At 36.6% G+C, this 22979-nt stretch overlaps 1 protein-coding gene across 2 annotated transcripts; it reads right to left on the reverse strand.

Moving 5' to 3' along the window:
• Positions 1-18733: 18733 nt before the first annotated feature.
• Positions 18734-22145, reverse strand: LOC121801378 (probable mediator of RNA polymerase II transcription subunit 26b). 2 transcript variants are annotated; one of them, XM_042200859.1, is made up of 9 exons: positions 21125-22145; positions 20925-20993; positions 20742-20824; positions 20347-20399; positions 20124-20245; positions 19980-20007; positions 19487-19848; positions 19300-19387; positions 18734-19181 (listed from the first exon to the last, which is right to left on the reverse strand). In XM_042200859.1, exons 1-9 carry the CDS (start codon positions 21593-21595, stop codon positions 19060-19062), a joined length of 1398 nt encoding a protein of 465 aa, XP_042056793.1. In that variant the 5' UTR covers positions 21596-22145; the 3' UTR covers positions 18734-19059. The 2 variants fall into 2 exon arrangements, with proteins under 2 accessions (XP_042056793.1, XP_042056792.1); XM_042200858.1 differs by having other exon boundaries at positions 19300-19390.
• Positions 22146-22979: the final 834 nt, after the last annotated feature.

The raw sequence follows: 22979 nt of genomic DNA on the forward strand, positions 1-22979 counted from the left end.
GACCGCCCAGCCGAGCGCCGGCGCTGGGCGGTTCGTTGGGCGGTCTATTGCAGCCGCCCAGCGGCTGAGTGGAGAGAGAAACCGCGCAGCGCTGGGCGGTTATGTGGCGCTGGGCGGTCGGCTGGGCGGTCCGTTCGGCGCTATTGCAGCGCCCGGATCGCCCAGCGCACCGCCTAGCGTGAAAAAATAAATTTTTTTTTTCGAAACACTATATATACGCGCTTTGTTCGTCATTTTCATTCGCACGACTTGTTTTAACGAGTACTCTCTCTATCTTAATTTCTGTTCAAGATCAACAACGCAAAATGAGTAATGCTGGTGATAGTAGTGGTGGTAGCGGAGGGGATACTGAGGAGTACGAACGTCGAATGGCCGAGGCGTTGGACGCCTATACGACCAACGCGATAAACCAATGGATGGAAAGGGCCTTGCAGCCGGCGATACCTCGACCTCCCCCAGTGGTCCACCGCCGCAGTGTGATTGATCGGGATCACGTAGCTGCACATCAGCGCCTATACGAAGACTACTTCGCACAGGAGCCTCGGTTCAACGCCAACCTTTTCAGGCGTCGTTTTAGGATGACCGGGAACCTGTTTATGCGTATTGTCAACACTTTGGAGTCTCGATATCTGTATTTCCGCTTCAGACACGATGCGTCTGGCAGACCCGGCCACACACCTATTCAAAAGTGCACTGCGGCAATCCGGCAGTTGGCCTACGGAGGCGCGGCAGACATGTGGGACGAGTATCTCCACATCGGTGAGACGACTGCCTTGCAATGTCTGAAGAATTTCTGTCTGGGAGTGATAGAAGTATTCGGTGATCAGTATCTGCGAAAGCCTACCCCCGAAGACTGCCAAGATCTGTTGCGAATGCATGGGAGTCAGCATGGGTTCCCGGGTATATTAGGCAGCATAGATTGTATGCATTGGGACTGGAAGAACTGTCCCACAGCCTGGAAGGGGTTCTACACGTCCGGCTACAAGGGAAAGAATCCCACGATGATCCTGGAGGCCGTAGCTGATTACCGGCTTTGGATTTGGCACGCGTATTTTGGGATAGCTGGTTCGAACAACGACCTCAACGTCCTCAACTCGTCGCCACTTTTCAACGAGCAGTGTCAGGGCGTCGGTCCGGCCATCAGTTTTGTCGCCAACGGCAACCAACATGATATGGGCTACTACTTGGCGGATGGGATATACCCTAGGTGGCCCGTCTTTGTGAAGACGATCCGATGCCCAGGAGATGCGAAGAAGGCCTACTTTGCGGCACGGCAGGAGTCGGCGCGCAAGGACGTGGAGCGCGAATTTGGTGTGCTCCAGTCTCGATGGGCGGCAATTAAGGGTCCAACGCGTTTGTGGGATGTCCAATGCATTGCTGATATCATGTACGCATGTATTATCATGCACAACATGATTGTCGAAGATGAAGGTGGCGAACTGACCAATTGGGTCAACGACGATAATGAAGCCGGTCCAAGCCACGGCGTGGCCGCCCCCAACGTACGGAGTGGGGTACCTCACGATGAAGCCGGCCTCTTACAAGCACACGCCGACATGCGCCAAACGGCGGCTCATATTCGACTCTAAAAGGATTTAATTGAAGAGTTATGGGCACGGAGGATTGACCGCCATTAGTTTTTTTTTAATTATGTAATTTTTTTTAATTAATGTACTTTTTATATTTTATTAATATTAGTGAATTTTCTCGTTTTTGTGTCGTAAATTTAATTCCGTATATTGTGTGATTTTTAATTATTTCATTTTGTATATATTTGTTAATAATGATGTGGATAGTATGTGGCTGGGCTATGGCTGGGCTATTGCTAGGCTATTTGCTTGTTTTGATGATGTGGCAGGAGGATTTTTAGTGCTGATGATGTGGCAGTGGCTGGGCTATGGCTGGGCTATTGCTGGGCTATTCCTATTGTGGATTGCCTTAATTTCGTAACAATCTCTCAAGCTATCACAAAATAGAAGATACTACTCCCTCCGTCCCATTAAATATGGGACATTTGCTTTTCGGCACGGGATTTTATGTAGTGTTGTTTTGTGAGTTAATGAAGAGAGAGTAAAGTAAGAGAGAAGAAAAAATAGAGAGAGTATTGTTTCCATTTTTAGAAACGTTTCATTTTTAATGAGACAGACCAAAAAGGAAAACGTTTCATTTCTAATGGGACAGAGGGAGTATTTCGTAAGATTTTAATGGAAGTAAATTAAATAGAGCGGTCACAAATGAAAATTGAGGTGAAAAGGGAAAGAGAATAGTGGCAGAAGCATCAAGAAATTTCACATGTCGGACTTACCTGTAAAAAGAAAATGATGATTGTAGTTTTCAGTTAAAGAATCAAGAGTAAAATAAGTATTTCTTACTCCGATACTCCCACGCGCTGTCCCCACTCGCTTTTGATTTCGACTTTACAGCGTGCGTTGCGCAATTATCGATGCGCGCGACTGAAATTGGGCACAATATTTTTGGCGGGTCGTATTTCGCGGGTCGGGTCGGGTCGATTCGATGGCTGTTTCGTAAGAGCATCCGCAGCGGTGGCGAAAGACGCCACCGCCGTCCGCGCCGTTGGCAAGGCGCAGGACCGCCGCCGCTGGCAAGGCGCTGCTCGATGTATCGAGCACGTCCGTGCCAGCGGACGCACACGTGGCGCGCTCCCATTCGTCAACGGCATAGCCGTTGTGTTTAAACTTTTTTTTATTTTTTTTTTTAAAAATCGGTATTTCATTATAAATAATGCTAAAAAATAAAAAAAAATATTTTCCAAATCCCAAAAATATGGCCGTTTTTTTCCCGTTTTTTCTGAATTTTTTTTATTTTTTTTTATTTTTTTTTCCCCAAAATCATCTATAAATACACACATTCATCATCCATTTATCACATCAAATCATCTCTCATTCATCTCTCATTCATAATTCTCATACAAACTATCAACACATTCATCACCCACTCAAAATCTCAAATGGATTTCACCCATATTATGGCGGAAGCGGAACGCGAAGAACAAGAATACTACGAACAACATCGTGCCGCTTACGAAGCATATGTCGCGGCGAATACCCCTGCTCCTCCTCCTCAACGAACCAGATCAAATCGACGGTACATCCATCGTGACCGGGAGGGACCCACGAAAGGCTCGTTGCCGACTACTTTGCCGACCAGCCGCGGTTTCCGGCAGATTACTTCAGGCGCCGTTTTCGCATGTCAAAGCGCTTGTTCATGCGAATTGTCAACACATTGTCCGCACGTGTTGAATACTTTCAAACAGGTGTAGATGCAGCCGGCCGGCAAAGTATCACGGCGTTGCAGAAGTGTACGTGTGCCATCCGACAACTCGCTACTGGGCAAACGGCCGACATGTTCGACGAGTATTTGCATATCGGTGAGTCCACTGGAATCCTATGTTTAAAGAATTTTTGCGAGGGCGTTCGTTCTGCTTTTGGGGATGAATTCCTTCGAGCACCCACCACTGATGATTGCCAACGGTTGCTTCGTCTTCATGAATCAGTCCATGGCTTTCCCGGAATGCTTGGCAGCATTGACTGCATGCATTGGAGGTGGAAGAATTGTCCGACTGCTTGGAGGGGGCAACACTTGAGCGGTCACAAAGGCGGCGGCCCAACGCTTATCCTTGAGGCGGTCGCCGACTACCGCCTATGGATTTGGCATGCATATTTCGGCGTTGCTGGATCCAACAACGACTTGAATGTGCTATATTCGTCACCACTCTTCAATGATGTGATGAATGGTGTAGCACCGGCGATCGACTTCACCATCAACGGAAATATATACCGCATGGGTTACTATCTCGCCGATGGTATCTACCCAAGGTGGTCGACGTTCGTGAAGACGCTCCACAACCCGCACGACCCGAGACGGGTTCTTTTTGCGCAGTGTCAAGAGTCAGCGCGGAAAGATGTCGAAAGAGCCTTCGGGGTCCTTCAAGCTCGATTCAACATTGTGAAGGCCCCGGCTCGGCTGTGGTACGTGAATAATATCGCCGACATCATGTTCACGTGTATTATATTACACAACATGATTATAGCCGACGAAGGGCCGAGGGCGGCTAGCTTCTACGACGAGGACGAAGCCGGAAGCTCAACAGCGAGGTCTCCCCTACGCCGAGGCGAGCATACGACGGTTGGCCAGAGGATCGAGACAAGACACACAATGCGCGATACTCGAATCCACAATCAACTACAAGAAGACCTAATCAACCACATGTGGGCGAAATTCGGCAACGAGTAGTGTCATTTTTAATTTTAGGATTTTAATTATGTAATTTTTAATTTTTAGGATTTTAATTATGTAATTTTTAATTTTTAGGATTTTAATTATGCAATGTTTAATTTTATTTGTCATTTGTAATATTTATTGTGGGTTTTAAATGAATTTTAATATTATGGAAATGTTTTTGTGTAATTGAATTTTATATTAATTGTGCTCGTCCTTGCGGAAGAGCACAGTTGTGGGTGTTGTGCTCTTGCCAGAGAGCAGGCATGAATAGTACCGCCCGGGCCCACAACCGTGCCGCTGGCAAGAGCACGGTTGTGGATGCTCTAAGTGGTTTCCTTAGATTGTCCTGGTTTTGAGCTTTTTCGGCTGACCTCCTAGGAGCATCTTCGAGAGAGAGGGTAAATGGAGAGGTAAAGAGAAATAACTACCATATTTACCTCTTTTTCATAAAATTTCATAATCCAATGAAAAGTATATTTGAGGATTTATTATACCTTCTTTCATTTTGAGAAGGTATATTTACTTCTTCTTGATAGAAAAGGTAAAAAGTTACTTATTTTGTTTACCTTTTTAATTTACCTTCTTTCCTTGGAGCCCATTACTTTTTAAGAAGGTATAATAACCTTTTTGAGAAGGTAAATGAGAAATATACCTTCTCAATATACCTTTCCCCCTTGGAGATGCTCTAACAGAGATGCCAACTGCGCCACGTGACTGGGCACGTGAGCCTCTCAATATCCAATATTTCTTCGGTTTATGTAGCAGTTTGAATTTTTTTTTTAATGACAGTTGAGTCATAAATTAAGTAAAAAAATGTATTCTTTTTTTCTATTTTATTCTTTCTTCTTTATTAATATTTTTTTTATAATTTTAATCTATCTCTATTTAACCTTCTAAATAATCATTTTCTAATTTCTATATAAAAAAGAAATGCTCCAAGTGAAGGTGGGACTGATAGAATATTTATGTACTGTATCTTACAATGTTAATTCTAATTTTTTCGTAAATGGTAAAATAGTGAATTTAAAGTTTAGTCCTTGTAAAGTGCACTTTATACATTTTATACCCTGAATTAAGAAAAAATAGCATTGCAAGTTTCTGAATTTGAAAAAAAATCAATGTCATTTTAGTTTATCGAATGATATTATATAAAATTGTATAATACATGTATTAAATCACAATATTTGAAATATTGAATTTTGAGATTCAATAGGAATATAGTGATTAAGAAGCATATATATTTCATATTTTAAAATATGAAAATTTATTTTTCATATAAATAGTATCACATGAAAAAAAGAACAGAGGCCAGACAGTGAAAAGAGAGGCTATGACCGGAGGAAAGAATGGGAAAAAAAAGAGAAGAAAGTCTTTTATGCCATTTTTAGGATTTAAAGGTAAAATTTGAAATAATTTAAAGGATTTTATTCTAATTCAGAGATTTGTGGTGATATTTTTCTTCATATCGGAACCTAAAATATGCAAAGTATATTTTTCAAGAATCAAATTTGAAGTTCACTCTTTAGAAAGTTGTCAATTACATTTGGGCATAATTTTAAGAAGTCAAATAGATTAATTGTGGCTTGGATTGAGAAAGAGTCTTTTTTATTATTATATAAAATAATTATCAATAAATTATGATATAGAGTAATTAAATTTTAATGAACAAATAAATTAGAGAAATATGCATATTATATGGGTTGGAAAAAAAGTATACTTATTTTTATGGAACTTATTTGGAGGAGGGGTATCAAAGATAAATTTGTTTGGGGTTATAACTTTTTGTTTGGAAATTGTTCCACTACCCATGGTCCAAAAATATTACTATATGGCATAAAAATATTTTAATTGACGTGGAGTAATTAATACCTGGGTAGTTGATATTAGATAAAATTAGAGCATCCACTACGATGTTCCTTAACCGTTCCTTAAACTACTATTTGCGGGCCTCAGTGTACTTTTTAACTCCATTCCTTAACTAAGGAACGGAACCTGCAACCCCTCATTCCTTATCCGTTTCTTAACCGTTCCTTAAATTACTATTCATTCAATTTCATTTTTTATTTTCATTTCCAACCCAATTCAATTAAAAGAAACACACTTCATTAAAAAACACACAACATAAAAAAATTACAACTTAAAATTCTAAAAAATAAAAAACACACAATTAAAATCCTAAAAAATTAAATGTTGCATAATTTAAAATACAAATTTAAAGAAAATAAAAAAACTACTCCGCCGGAGTTGCCGTCGCCGGACATTTTTTGATGAGATGTTAGATGAAAATTGGAGAGGAAATGAAGTTGATTTTAGGAAGAATAGATGTGTAGTTGTGTGTGAAATGATGATGAATTAGAAGTATAGAGTAAAAAATAAAAATAAAAAAAGAAAAAAAAAAAGAAAAAACGGATATAAAAAGGTAATATTACCGTTTACACATTTTTAAATTTTTTTTTATAAATTTGAATTTTTTTTAAAAAAAGATTTATTGAGTCATAAATGACGACTCCCACTCGCGGGCCGGCGAGTGGGCGTCACGCACGACGCAGGGGCGTGCCATGTCGCCGAAGCGCGTGGCGACGCAGGCCGTGCCGCGTCTCGCGACAACGGCACACAGCACGGCATGGGCACGGCCTGGGCATGGAACGCATGTCCGCAACGCGTCGCGCGCCCGTTTTGTTCCTCCGGCACGAAACGCGGAACGCGGGCGGCACGCGTTGTGGATGCTCTTATAGAGCAAGAAAGGGAGGAGATTTGATACCAAAGACGTATGCAACGAGAATAACTGGTATCTTCTCACAATCAAATTAGGTACTCTATCAAACAAGAATAACATAGTTTGAGACAAAGAAAAGGAAAAAAAATGTATCCCCCTAATCACCCCTTGGCATCACAAATTAAGTTGGTATGATGGATGAATCTGCAATAAATAGTTATAATTAAATTTGAATATGATTAGTAACTTATAAGTTGTAGTGTGTATTATTTGTGATTTGCATGATATTATAAGCGATGAAGTTTATAAATTAAAATGAAAAACTGCGGTCCAAATATTCCATCTTTACAATTAACTACTGCATGAAAGCACTCTAAATTAATAGCCATAATTGTTTTGCCACAATGATATATTTTTAAAGACAAGTCTTATTAATTAAATCAAGCTGGAGACAACCACTTTTCGTGGCTTTGGGTCCTATCTTACAATCATTAATCTTCATTAAAAAGGTTTTAGTGCTTCTAAATGAAAAGTCGTTCTGGTCTTGCAAAATACTATTAATCATCCACCTCCTCAATGTATACAAATGAATTCCATTTTTAACTAAAAGCTTAGGGAATTAGTCATGTCCCTATATAAATAACTACGTGTGTATGTGAGCGCACGAATAGTGAAGATTCTTAATAGAATTACACTCTTTTTCAAGTGAATCATATACATTGCATAGAAAAGGATATTAAATATTGACCTAATTTTAGGATCCAGCCAAACCACCATTAGGTGCTTATTTATTTTAACAAATTTTTCTCGGAGAGTATCATGAAGTCTAACTAATGGCAAAATAAAGGAATGTGATGCGTCGTCGTTTCTAATGATGATTGATGGATAAACTTTCGCTAAATGAACAAACCTTTCCTAAAACTTTAGATATTGTTTACACAATTGTGGGGCTGCTAACACTTGATTGAAAAAAATTACTCACTCCCTCCTACTACAAAGTGATGGATTTCTTTTAGACGGAAATTAAGATATATTAAATTAAAGTGAATACAGTAAAGTATGAGAGAGGAAATAGTAAGAGAGGTAAAGAAAGAATAAAATAAGAGAGATAATAAAATAAGAAATGGTTGAAGTTTTATTTTTAGTTAAAAAAAGAAATTGATCACTTGTAGTGGGATGGTGGAACGGAGGGAGTAAATATTAATTAGAGTGTAAGTTGGATACATACGAACGTACTCCATAATATAATAGTATCTCGAATATATAATTATTTCCTAGAAATAGAGTGCGAGTTGGATATATCTCGAAATTATTGCAGTACTTACAGAGCAAATTTTAATGATTAGTTGAATATAAATTTGAGGATATGACGTTGGAATCTTTAGGTGAATAACATCAAGTTTGTTATTGATTAATTGCTGTTGCGTTAAGAAAATACATAGTCAGTATTACGAGCAATGATTTAAACTGGTTTTTATATCACTAAAAAAAACAATTGAAAAAAATCAATCTAATCCATTTCTAAATTAAGTGGTATTCTGTATTACACTTTACGTAAATTTATTTTATCTCTTATTATAATTTTGACAGCTGACTGGAGGAACAAAATTGGAATCTTGTACTAATATAAAAACAACAATTTAGTGGATTATGGAACTGATAATGAATGAGAAGTTCGTATACTTTTATTGAACTGAAATGTTTCACTTAAAATATTGAAGATAGATTTGAGTTTATAATAATGCAGTCTCCGTTCTTGCGCAAATTCCTTATAAAGTTAAAAACAGTGAGATCTATCAACCAATATGTTAACATTAGACTGAACGTATCGAGAAGTTATTGATCATTTATGGATACAATTAGTTGTATTGATTTAGCTATTGGTTAAATTAAATGCTCCATCAATTCTACTAGAATAATTGAATTGTAGCCGTCTTATTATAATGAGTCATTTTCTTTTATAACAAATAAACAATATATTTAAATTTAAATTAAATTATATATTACTACAATAAATTATCTATTTAATATTAATAATATAATAAAATATGAAGGCAAAGAATTAATGTGCCATATGAAAATAAGCAAATAATAATAATAATAATAATAATAATAATAATAATAATAAATGGGTGAACAAAATCAATATGAATCCAATCTTAAAATACTGTGTAATCTGGTCGACTAATAATAATATTAACAATATAAGGTTTACACTAATGTATTAACTTCATATGTGTTCATAAAAATTGTCAACTCTACAAGTAAGGAGATAAATTATGGGTTTGGATCCTATGTTGTGGTTGATTGCATAGCATCCATATTATTTTTTTTTAAAAAAATAATATTTAATTTATGATTAAATTATTATGTTGTGAAAAGCAGAAGCAGATCCAAACCCGATAAATAATTGGATCTTCTAGATTAAAAATTTAGAATGAATTTTCGCGCATGGATTAATATATAAAGATTCTTATTTGAACAATTTCCATTTCTGATGCTCAATTTTTACTTTTCTAGCACTTTTATTACAAACATTAGAAATAATAATAACTCGACGGAAATAATTCACACAAAAAAAGTCTACTCGAACGTGATACACAATTATATTGCATAAAGAAACTAAAATATCAGAAATGGAGTCGTCTAATTTTCTTGTAAATCCTTAAAGAATTAAGTTTGTGAGCATTATTTCCAAATCAATCACCTCAAAAATAATTCTATCATAGTATTTAGTAATCATTATATATTTCCTTAGACAAAGATTCCCTCTCTTTTACTTTATTCATCTTTCTCATATCATTGTTGAGAATGAACTTTAAAATTGATCTCTGGATAATTGAAATTCATTCTACATTTAAACACCTAAGAATATTTTCTTTCTCTTACTTTATTATTCTTTATTACTTTAAACATTCAACCATCTTTTTTCTCTCTTATTTTATTTTATTTTATTTATTTTATTTTTTACTTTAAACCATCCAACAATTTTTTCTTTCTCTTCTTAAACTCCTTAAACAAAATTGCATAAAATTTCGTATTGCCTAAGGGCACCCACAGTGGGGCGGACGATAGGCCGCCCGATGCCTCGGGCGCGCCATCGTCCGCCAGTGTGGGTGCGCGGACGATGGACGATGCGTCGTCCTCGCCCGACTGATAGTTCGCGGAGGAAGCGCGGACGATATGGCATCGTCCGCGCCATCGTCCGCCCACAGTGGGCGACGCGGACGATAGGCCGCCCGATGCCTCGGGCGCGCCATCGTCCGCCAGTGTGGGTGCGCGGACGATGGACGATGCGTCGTCCTCGCCCGACTGATAGTTCGCGGAGGAAGCGCGGACGATATGGCATCGTCCGCGCCATCGTCCGCCCACAGTGGGCGACGCGGACGATGCCATATGGCATATACCCAAGGTGACATGTTTTCCTGAAGACGATCAGCTGCCCAATCGGTGAGAAGGGAGTTTTATTTGTGCAAAAGCAGGAGGCGACGCGGAAGGATGTAGAGCAAGCATTTGGTGTGCTTCGATCACGGTGGGCAATAGTGAAAGGGCCGGCGCGTCTCTGGTTCAAGGAAGTCCTCGCCGATGTCATGTATGCGTGCATTATCTTGCACAACATGATAGTCAAACATGAAGGTGGGAGCATCACTGATTGGACCGATGATGAAGGTGCATCTAGCTCCTCCAGCACGGCGACCGCGCCCCCCGCTCGAGGATTACCGACGGGCTTCAATGAGGTTCTATCTAGACATGCCTCAATGCTTCAATGAGGTTCTATCTAGACTTGCCTCAATGCGCAGCCAACAAGAACATGCTCAGCTCATGAATGATTGAAGAAGTGTGGGCCCGTAACGTCGTCGCTGAGTTTGCGTATTTTTTTTAATTCGTATTGTAATGTATTAATTTTATAAATGAAATGAAGGTTTTTCCCAATTTTTATATTTATTTAAATATTCAAATAAAAGAAAATTCTTAGGTCGCCCCTTAGGGCGGCTTATAGGGCGTCCCACTGCAGGTGAAAGAGTAGGAGGATAAAATGCTGACGTGGCGGTGCATAGGACGAACTTTAGGGCGCGCCTTAAGGCACCCCACTGCTGATGCTCTAAACGAATGATCATGACATGAAAGGAATATTATTTTTAAATTTTTTTTTAACATAGGGTTTTGAGAAAAAAAAGAAAGTACTACTACTAGTACTAACATTACGGCTGGGCGACGATGAAGAAGATGAGGGCCCATGTATACTTTATAGACCCATGCCCATACAACTCATCTACTAGTTTCAAATTTTAAATAGTTGCATAATTAGTTACTTTAATTATAACCAATAAATTCTTGAAAACGTTGAAGATATCACATGGGTAGGGCCCAAATAAAAAAGGTTGCGTGTAGTGGGCCCGGGTTGAACCGTTAATTTGGTTGGGTGGATCCGGATTTTAATTCGTTACTACCGATGTTAAAATATTCCACTACCCAACCGATGGAGACCATTTACCATCTATTCATATTAGATATATTTAATTAAAATTAAGCTATACAACATATATAAAAGCACGAATAGTGCTATCCAATTTGGAATTAATTTGTTCAACTTATTTTAATCTTACCTAATGATAGGGTTCAGTAGTTAGTGTAATAGTAGCCCTTGAATTTTTTCCACCCGATTGACGTGGGTGGTTAGAAAATACTACTTCCTCCGTCAACGGAGCGAATATGAGTCTCATTTTTCTATTTTAGTCAGTCCGTAAATAGGAGTCCCAATTCGTATATAATTGCTATAAATGGTAAAGATGTCTCACATTCCACTAACTCATTCTGTTCACATATTATTTTAAATTAATACTATATACAATTGGAACTCATATTCCACTATATACAATTAGAACTCATATTCTACTAACTTTCTTTCATCCGTTTTTTTTTACATTTTTTAAAAACTCGCTCCGGAAAGAAATGGACTCCCGCAGTCAGAGGGAGTAGAAACTAAAAATCAACTCATATTTTATAGGATTGATTTATAATAATAATGCCAAATTCGACTTTATAAAAAAAATGAATAATGTGTTTTTTTGGGTCTTTAAATAAATTCAAATCATAATTGGTATTCACATGGTTAACTGCCACCCTAATTTATTTCTGAATTCAGAGCCTTTTAATTGTAAAAAATAACGTAACAGCCAAGTCTAAGGTCTAAAAAGTCTTGCCTTTTGTATATGATAATTGTCACGAGAATTAAAAAAGATAAATATTTTAAACTATATATTGGTCACATATTGCATGTCATGATGTAGTAGTATAACATTATAGCAAGCGTGACGCACGAAAAAGAATACTAAAATGAAACGTAAATTGCATGAGCATGTGAATGCTGTACGGTCTACTGACTATTGTGACATATTGAATTGGATTGGATTGGATTGGATTGGATTGGATTAGATTGGTTTCCTAGTTTTTATTTATATATATATCTATGTTGTTTTTATATGCTCTAGTGTCTTAATCGCAATAATTCGACTGTGAATGAGCTGAATGAATTAGAAACAGGCCTACCCCTTGCACGCACGTACAAAAAAGTCTACAAAATAAGTTATGCTATAGGGAGATGATCCAAATAAGAATGTATTTAAAGCTAGAAATACAGTCTAAATCTTGACTCTAGGATTAAGGGAACTAATGATCAATAATTAACCAAAATCATGAAAGGTTATTATTAGGCAGTTTTAGATCATATTATAAATTTCGGATTTGATGTCATGTTAAGATCATTTTAGGTCATCATTTGTTAAAATGACCTAAAAATACACTAACAATGACCTAAATATGTCCTACGTACTCCCTCCGTCCCAAGAAAGTTGAGACAAAACTTTTGGGCACGAAAATTAAGAATTTATATTAAATAAATAGGAGAGATGAAAAAAGTAGGAAAAATAAGAGAGAGTAAAGTAAATGATGAAATAAATTAAGAGTTATTAGATGTTTTGTCTTTTGTTAAAAAAACGGAAATGACTCAACTTTGTTGGGACGGACTAAAAAGGAATACGACTCAACTTTTTTGGGACGGAGGGAGTATGATTTTATTCTGCGCTTTTGTATTTAAATCTAGTTTTTCATAGATCAAAACCTAATATTATGAATTATATATGAGAAATAAAATTATACTACCTCTGTCCACAAAATAGAGAAAGTTGTAAACGATACATATTTTAATGCATAATAAGTAAGAGTGAGGAGGGAAAATGTGATAGAAATAATGTTAGCGGATTATAGGTCCATATTTAGAACGATGATATGTTAGCGGATTATAGGTCCATATTTAGAACGATGATATGTAAGATTAGTATTAGTTTAAAACTTTTCAATTTTTAGAATTAGTTTAGTTTTTAGTGGACGATACATAATACTAAAATTGGTCTATTTATTTTGAAAGCTGACAATACTACTTAAATAATCAAATAACTAACTATTTAATGTTTCATATATTTGTGTAGTGTGTAACTTCTTACTGTATTTATTCTAACCTCCTACTTAATTAATCAATAACTAACTATTTAATGTTTCATATATTTGTGTAGTGTGCCCGCCGTTCCATGTTAATAGAGTCATTTTACCATTTTTGGAAGTTCCAAGTTAATTGAGTCATTTCTATATTTAGTAAAAAGTAACCCCCTCTCTTACTTTATTCTCTCTACATCTCTCTTACTTTATTCTCTCTTACTTTATTCACCAACCACTTAACACACTATTCTTAAACTCCGTGCCGAAAAGAAACGCCTCTATTAACAAGGAACGGAGGGAGTAACTTACTATTTATTTGCTTTAAACAAGAATATTAAGAATCTGTAGATTTATTTGTTTAATCGATCAATTGGAGGAAACAATACTTTGTTTTGTCCACTTGTGAGCATATAAAGACGTAGACAATTAAAAAGGGAAAAGGAGGCAGCCAGACAAGCTATGATTGCATTCCTCGACACACAGCTTTTCAATTTTTTACTCTTTAAAATAAGAAAAAAGTGCCATATATTCATGAAACTGTTATACAATAAGTGATTTATGTAAAGAAAATAAACAGACTTCACTCGATCGGCTTTATAAAATTTTCTTTTAAACCCCGTTCGATCATACTGAATTCACTTTTCTAAAATGCACTATTGCTACTTTATTGTTACAGAATAATCTGGATATTTTAATGGTGGTAGGTTCAATTCCACTATAAGTTATTAAGCCATAAGAATTCTGTTAAAACACTTTTGATTCCTAAAAATTCGGCTTTAACACTTAGATAGGACAATATTATATTGTTTCGTAGGGAAAGGTAAACTATCCACATTAGGTGTTGATATCTTCATCACTTGGGAGAAGCTACTAGGGAGAAGTAGAATCCATATTGATCACTAAGAGATCAATTTGGATAGTAACTTGGAAGAGAAGAACTCCAAGATGACTACTATATACTGAAAGAAAAAATAAAAATGATCTCTACTTATTGGAAGCTTCCTATCACACATGTGGGAAGAGAAAGCAAGAATGATCACAACTTCCTTCCATCTCTAAGTCTATAAATATGTGTGGATCTTAAAGGAGAATTTATATCAACATCACAACATCTCCTCTCCCTCTAAGCAAGATCTCGCATACTCTCTCAAATAGCTACTTTAGGAGCACCGTCTCCTAAATTCTCGAAACTCCGATAGTTCACCAGTGCCTAATGGGTTTGAGGTGCTTCTATCCACTAGGACAAAGTCGTTTTATCTTTGGGGACACTACGTCAATCCGTAAGCACTAGCCGGTGCAAAATTTGTCTTGCGGAAAGAGGGTTTTCCTCGACTCGACTTATAGTTAGTTCAATTATTTTCTGTTTTCATTGTAATTTCCATTACACTTGAATTTGTATTGTTCTTCAGTTGTAATAGTTAGAGTACTTACTGTAGATGACTCGAGAAATTTTTAAATTTTATCCAACAGTCAAAGGACAATTTAGTTTGTACTCTTCTTGTTCGGGTGATGTCGACCGAAGCTACAAGAAACGGAAACCACAGAGCTGGAGGAAACGAACACCAACCAATTCTGCTTTTGCTACCACTAAAACATCAGCGTTGACATCTGTTTCGACCTCGAGGGTCATGCCTCAGGTCGATAAGCCCGAGTAATTTAAGGGCTCTAAATTTAAAGTTGGCAACAAAAGATGTTGTTTTACCTAAGTACGTTAGGTGTTGCCAATTTTTCCACGGAGGATGCGTCAGTCGTATCTGAGGACGAGACATAATTTCATGTCCGGAATGCCTATTATGTTTGGCATCAAGACGATTTCTTGTGCAAGAATTACGTCCTAAATATGCAGTTTAGGACGTAGGGTTTAGGGTGTTAGGAAATTGGCAACACCTAACATAGTTAATAGAACAACATTTTTTGTTGCCAACGTTTAAATTGAGAGCCCTTAAATTTCTTGGGATTATAGGCCTGAGGCATGACCCTCGAGGTTGAAACAGGTGTCAACGTCGATGTTTCAGCAGTAGCAAAAGAAGATCCATTTGGTTGGTGTTCGTTTCCTACAGCTCTGTGGTTTCCATTTTTTTAGCTTTGGTTGACATCACTTGAACTAAGAAGAGTACAAACTAATTTGTCTTGTGAATGTTGGACAAAATTTGGGAAATCTCGAGCCGTTTATAGGCAATACTCTAACTATTACAACCAAAGAACAATACAAATACAAGTGTAATGGAAATTACAATGGAAATAGAAAAATAACCTAACTAACTATAAGTCGAGTCGATGAAAGCCCTCTTTCCGCAAGACAAATTACGCTCTGACTAGTGCTCACGTATTGGTGTAGTGTCCCCAAAGATAAAACTGACTTCGTCCTAGTGGGTAGAAGTACCTCAAACCTACTAGGCACCGATGAACTTTCAGAGTTTCGAGAATTAAGGAGACAATGCTCCTAAAGTAGCTATATGAGAGAGTATGAAAGATCTTGCTTAGAGAAAGAGAGAAGATGTTGTTGATATAAATTCTCCTTCAACCTATACATAGAATTATAGACTTAAGGATGAGAGGAAGTTGTGGTCATTCTTGATTTCTCTATTAACATGTGTGATAAGAAGCTTCCAACAAGTGGGATATCTCTACAAAGTAGAGACCATTTTTATTTTTTCTTCCAACATGTAGTAGTCATCTTGGAGTTCTTCTCTTCCAAGTTGCTATCCAGTTGATCTTTTGGTGATCAATTTGGATTCTACTTCTTCTAAGTAGCTATCAACTTGATTACTCCAACAAACATTTCAATGTTGAGAAAGTGTTTAAGAGGTTCAAAGTTATTCATCTTAAAAATAGATTGCTAAGAAATTTGTGAGAAAATAGTTAAATATAGGTATAAAGTGGCTATGTAGGATGGCCTAACTTCATCTACTATCTTTTAGATTACTAGGAGAATATTTGGGTAAACTTTGGGAAAATTCTAGAAACATGTAACATAATTTTGGATAAACTATATATGAATAAATCTTTGGTTAAAATCTCACAAAGTTTCAAGTATGATTCCAGACTAACAAAAAATTCACCAATTATACACATTTTATTAAACTCTAGTAATTAGTCATAACTACTTAAATTATAAAATAAAAAACCTCAATTGATTAGATGAACATCTTGGTAATTCGTCTAAAACCTAAAGTGAAGTATGATTTTGGGTACAAATTTTAAGAGGATCAGTTGATTTACTCTATGTGATTTGGAATGGCTGAGCAAATAATGCATAAAGTTGAGTACATGACCATGGTAAAAATTGGGTGATAGAGATATAGACACCAATCCACTTCAATTTTAAATATCTTCAAAGCGAATGAGTCAAACCTGTTTTTATTCTCATTAGAGTAAATGTCAAAATTGGTTCTAAACAAATGGCCAAAATATGAAGCTGGTCCAAAACATTCACTTTTTAAAAATAGGTTCTATAACAAACAAAATCGTTATCGATCCAGTCTTTTTCTTACGGTTCCGTCAATTTCTGATGATCAACCGTGAATTAGTAATTTTTTGACCAAATTAGGCTTAATCTGGTATTATTAGTCACCTAAATATTTTATAATTATTTTGCTAGATAAATTATTTTCTGATTTTAAATTATAATAAAATATCTCTCTTCCTATTCCAAAATCAGAAACCAATCGTCCCCAATTCTCTTCTCTCTCGTCGTTATTCTCTCCCACAAACCCTAATTCCAACCAAACGATTCTGACCGAGAACACCGATTATTTCTTGTTGGCTAGGAGTTCACTCTATTCCTAAGTCTCGTCTTTATTTCTCCATCTGTTTCTTTTCTTTCTTCCCCACATCTAAGAACAAGAACCATAATTTGTTCTTCTCTGCAACAATCACAAAAACCGTCAGACCCGTCGGATATGGAGCGGTCGAGGTGCAGTAGGTGTTCAGGCGAGAGCGGCGGCGCCCGAGACCTCCGATTTAGCTATGTTTTCTGCAATTGCAAGAAGGTGGCGTCATTCCGTATTGTCACCAAGCCAAGCAAAACCGACAAAGAGGAAGCTTTACTTTTTATCTGAGATAAATGAATGTTGTTTTCTGCTTCATCTTCGACGAACCCCCGTAATATGCTACTATGTAGCAAATTCAAAATCCAAAAATCAGCTTCAAAATCCGAATTCAATGCTAATTCAGTGATCCCCATGTGTAGAACGCAGAAGAAAAGGTGGCTGATATACCACTTCATTTATAGTCCATATCATTATTTGTTTTAGCATTGTTTTTATATTAATGCCTTTTAAATTATAATCGGATTCGCCCAATTTATAAAATTAATTTTTTAATGGGCACTCATGCATATTAGTTTATTAATTAAAATAATTATGCATTAATATAATTTGTTAAATGTTAATTACACTTGTTGCGGATTCTTTCCCGGGATGTGATAATGGCTAACTAATTAGCAATCTAAAATTAAGACCTATTCTTAACTTTTAGATTAGAAGATCTAGTGAGTATATAATGCCAAGTGGATTATATTTTAAATTAAAATAATTATCCAATAAAATTAAAGGGTATTAATGTCAATTCTCTTTTATTAAAATTATCTTAAAACTTTAAATTTACGTAACTCTATCGATTTAAATTATTTTTTCAAAAAAATAAATCAAATTAAAGGTAATTTTATAAGGATTCTAACGAGATCTCAATTGCATATGTTTTGACGACGTTCGGATTATGGAATTTGATGATTTTTATTTCAGTTTTGGTATATGTTGATAAACAGATTTTTTATCTACAAATACATTTTAAAAAACATCAATATAATGCATGCAAAATCTCAATACAATGCATGTAAAATCTCAATAAAAACTGTGTTGATATTTTCGTGTACTTGTGTTGAAATACTCATGTCATTGTGTTGATATTTGTAATACACCGTGTTGATATAAAAAAACACGAAATTTATGATATGATAACAGAATGACGATCTTACCATTTTGTTGATATTTTGTCTACTATTTATTGAAATTCATAAGATATAATCTCATCCACTCATTTTAAAATCTAAAGGTGGGGATTTGGTCTTGATTTTAGATTATGATGCTATAAGCGATATAAGAGGACCATTCTTTCCCATTTGTAAATTATGTGTGTACGTACTTCTTTTGTTATCTCGATTAACGGAACCCAGAAGTGCAATTAGTAGTTAAACTTAAAATATGAGATCAATTACATGTATCAGCATGCAGGAAAAATGAGATGTTTTGATTTTGAATATATCTAATGATTTACTAATTATTCAAGTTTGTATTCATTTATTGCTCTAAGTTTATGTGCAAATTGTTATGGAAAGGGCAAGTAAGGAATAGAGTAATGACTTATGAGTTATGACTATGGACCACTCTATGCTCTCCTAAGTGATCAACTACAAGGTCTATGCTACACCACATGATTTCAAGAAGTAGACCAAAATACCCCTGCCCGCCAACCTGTTTTTTAAACTCTCTCCGGGGGCCTAAAATGAATCGGCCGGTGAGCAACATGCAACGTCCTTCCAGTGTACTTTGGAAGAGATTCAAGAATTATTATTACCAGTATGTTGTTGAGTGGTAGTCACAAGGCTATCTTCGTCCATTCGCCCATTGCCTGTTGTGGTTGCCTGGCCTCATGTGTGGATTCCTTTGTTGGCTTTGCTTTGGGAGATCTTGCAACTCCACAACTTGTATGGTTCTCTGTTTCTTGGCTGTTTCAGACAACGATCAATGATAAACTTAACCACGCAGATGATCATTGTCATGCCATTCATGAATGATCAAAGTAGAACTCAAATTTTGTTCAAGTTGAGAGTAGAGCAAGCTCACCATTTTCGGCTTCTTGATAGCGTTCCTGCAGTTTCCTTTTGGCAGCCTCTAATTTCATACGTACTGAAGCCTCGTCCTGGGAATTTGCCTTCTGGCAGGAAGTAAGATAGAGCCGAGTGATGAGAAACAAGATACATATAGCACAAATAGATAGATTCAACCAGTGAAGTGTTTGCGATGCACCAACCTCTTGATGTGGAGGCATTAGTTTCCTTTGAATTGGGTGATTTTCGGATTTCTGCTGGACTTTGATAGTCTCATACTCAACCTTAGGTTTGAGAGATGGTTTAAATCTAACAGGGGCAGATTCAATGCTCGGAGGCTTTGGTCTTCCTGGTCCAGATTGATCACTGGAAGGCCTATGTGGTTTTAAAGGGCCTCGTTTCATCCATGTAGCTTCCTCTCTCTTGGGCTCGGGTTTCCTGTCATTTGGAAGAGCACGTGATTCATGTGGATTCTGACATCTCCAGTTACGGGAGTCTATTTTTGGAATAGTTGGCTTTCTGCCACTTCCTCGGTTCTTGTTGAACTCCCCACTGCATCGAGGATCTGAAACAACATCCTCAATAAGAAATAATCCATCTTCGTTCCTTTCTAGTGGGGAATTCGACTAAAAACAGGATAGCATAAACCCATAGAATAAAATGAAGCATAAGAATAGACACAGGGAAGAAACTCACTTCCATCATCATCCATGCCATCAAAGAACTTCGTGAATACCAGTTGAATGCAAAAGGAGCAAAACCAAGTCACTCTACTAGCAAATTATTGGACGAAGACTCACGAAGTTCATAGTTTTACTAAAAAGAGACGAGATATGGCACCTGAGACAGTTCCATTGAAGAAGGGGTGGCAAAGAATGCCCCTTCATCGAGTGGAGGAGATGGTAACCCTTCTTCCTCTTCTTCTTCAACAGCTGATGTTTTCACAGATTCTACTGCCATTTCTGCAGTTTTACAATGCGATTACTGATTAATTGACTGAATCAAAACCGAGATAGATATTTGATTGCTATCATTTCAGCAAGAAAACTTCAAGTTAAACCACCTGCAACAGCTGTCGTAGCATTAACCCATGAATCAACCATCACTTTCCAATCCCTGCAAATCAAAAGCTCAAACTATAAGCAACTAGGCTTTCAACCTAGGAACGGAGAGTTGATGAAGGAAAATGTATTGTACGACGTATATACTACTAGTACATAACATCCCTAGCATTTACGATTACAGAATAACGAAATCATAAGTTTAAACTCTTTCCTTCAAATATTCAGTATGATGTAAAAGGAATAACAGAATCATACATGTGCCATTTAATAATATTGACCAAATGTAACAAGATGATGATAATCATATGCACAAAACCTCTACTATCTCAAATATGAAATCACTTTAAATTAACTTATTTTTCAGATTATTAAGGCTATATAGCAAATTCCTTACTCAATCAATGTCCTCGCAAGATTCCGGATTTCTCTTGATCCATGCTTCCGCAGAGCATTAACAGACTTCCCAATCTCCGTAGCCTGATTGAACCAGATAAGTTCAAGAACTCTTACCATCAATGTCAACAAGACTAAAGCAGAAAGGCAACTGCAAAAATCAACAAAAACATTCAAGTAGAACCTTAAGTATCTCCACCGAAAAAGGCATCAGTTGAAGCTTCCTCAAACAATCAAACAACAATGCATCAGACTGCCAAGGGGAAAATGCACAACAATCAAATCCAAATCAACAAAACCAACATTGGATTTAACTCAAACTAGACACAAGAATCAACTCCATATAAACTAGATAGCAATAGATTCAACAAACACAAATCAAACCTCTTCTTCAAAGTTATCAACAACATCCTTTATCCTCAACACCTCCCCATAGAAGTGCGATTCCTCCTCAATATCATCAGTCAAAGCCTCAGCTTCAGCATCGCCATCGCTGTAGTTCACAGCGTGATTCGCATTCATCTCCATAACTTCAACATCGTAGTCTCTGCTGCTGCTATTCACCTTGCTCTCCTTACTGCCTCCGGCATCAATCTCGCTCTTCAACTTATCCTCACCGTTACCCAAACCATCGCGATTCGGCACCGCCAATTCGACTTTGTCGCAGCTGAAACACTTGATCGCTTTGCACGTGAACAGCATCTCGGCGATCCGATCTCTCTTCAATCGGAAGTCGTAGGGGCAATCGGATGCAGCAACCAGTATCGCATGCTCGATTATGCTGAAAATGTCGGAGCTCGCGCTCCGGAAATAACCCCTCCATTTCTCGAGAGTCACGGAGGCGGCGGCGGCCATGGCGACAGATTAAAAATTGAATTTAATTCTGATATAAACGAATCGAGATTTTAGCTTCGAAATTCGATCTCGATGATTCTATTATCTTTTTCTCTCAGTTGTTGATCGAGAATAGATGGAATAAGGAGTTACGTTTAGCGATTGTCAGATTATTTAATTCAATCAAATGCAAGATTTTCCACTGCAACCAATAAAAGTTACTCGAATGAAGAGTGATTCGACTGTGCAGTGAATCAGTGGAGAATGGTTTTTATTCGATAAATAATTGATGAGAATTAGAATATACTGTATGTCAAAAGGGAATGAGAGATATTCTCCTCACTAGAATATCATTTCAGGATGATGCATTGCTGGGGACGACGAAGAAGAAGAAGAATTAATTTATTTTTAGAAAAATAAAATTGTGCGTAGATATTTTTGGTAGGATTAAAGATTGATGGGAGATTGAGAAAAAATGGCAGGTGATCAGCACAAAGGAAACGAGTTCAAACCGCAGTCTATTGTTTACTTTCAGTCATGAGAGAGAGAGAGAGAGAGAGAGAGAGTTATCTTTTTTGTTTATTTTTATCAAGACTGTGTAAAAATGGAAGAACGATTTTTCTTATTAAAGTCTCAATTATTCCCTTAAAAACGAATTATTGGGCGTATATTTTTTGAGATGGAAGCGGATCTATGAGCTTAATAGATCATCTGCAATTAATTAGATAATTAATGAAAATATCGATATAAAGGAAAATAAGTTAAAAAGGGTCATAAATTGTCATTATTTTTGAAGCTGTTCATTTTTTATTTGATTTTCTTATACTAATATAGTACTCGATGAAAATATTTAAACGGTTCAATTTTAGGTGGTGGAGGAGATAATTTGAGGCCAATAAACCACAAAAAAATATGGCGCCCACGGTTTGTTCGAGGCAATGGTTCACACGTTTATTAATTCTGATTTCGACTTTTAAAATAATAGTATGAACACACAATGCTGTATGATAATAAAACGTTAGGGCATCCACATCCGTGCTATTTGGCAAGAGCACGGATGTGGGCTCGGACCCACTTTTACTTTCTGCTCTTAGGCAAGAGCACAACACCCACATCCGTGCTCTTCCGCAAGGACATGTTCAATGGTCCACCATTCTATTATTCAATTTAAATAAAAATATTTTCACAATATTAAAATGCATTAAAAATAACCGGAATAATATTACAAATTACAAAAAATTAAAAATTACATAATTAAAATCCTAAAAATTAAAATTTTCTTCATTAAAGTCTTAAAAATTAAAAATTACATAATTTAAATCCTAAGAATCAAAAATTACATAATTAAATTCATAAAATTAAAAAAACCCACTACTCGTGACCGAATTTCGCCCAAATGGATGAT

Source organism: Salvia splendens, chromosome 4 (assembly GCF_004379255.2).
Source record: "Salvia splendens isolate huo1 chromosome 4, SspV2, whole genome shotgun sequence".
NCBI classification, from domain to species: Eukaryota; Viridiplantae; Streptophyta; class Magnoliopsida; order Lamiales; family Lamiaceae; genus Salvia; species Salvia splendens.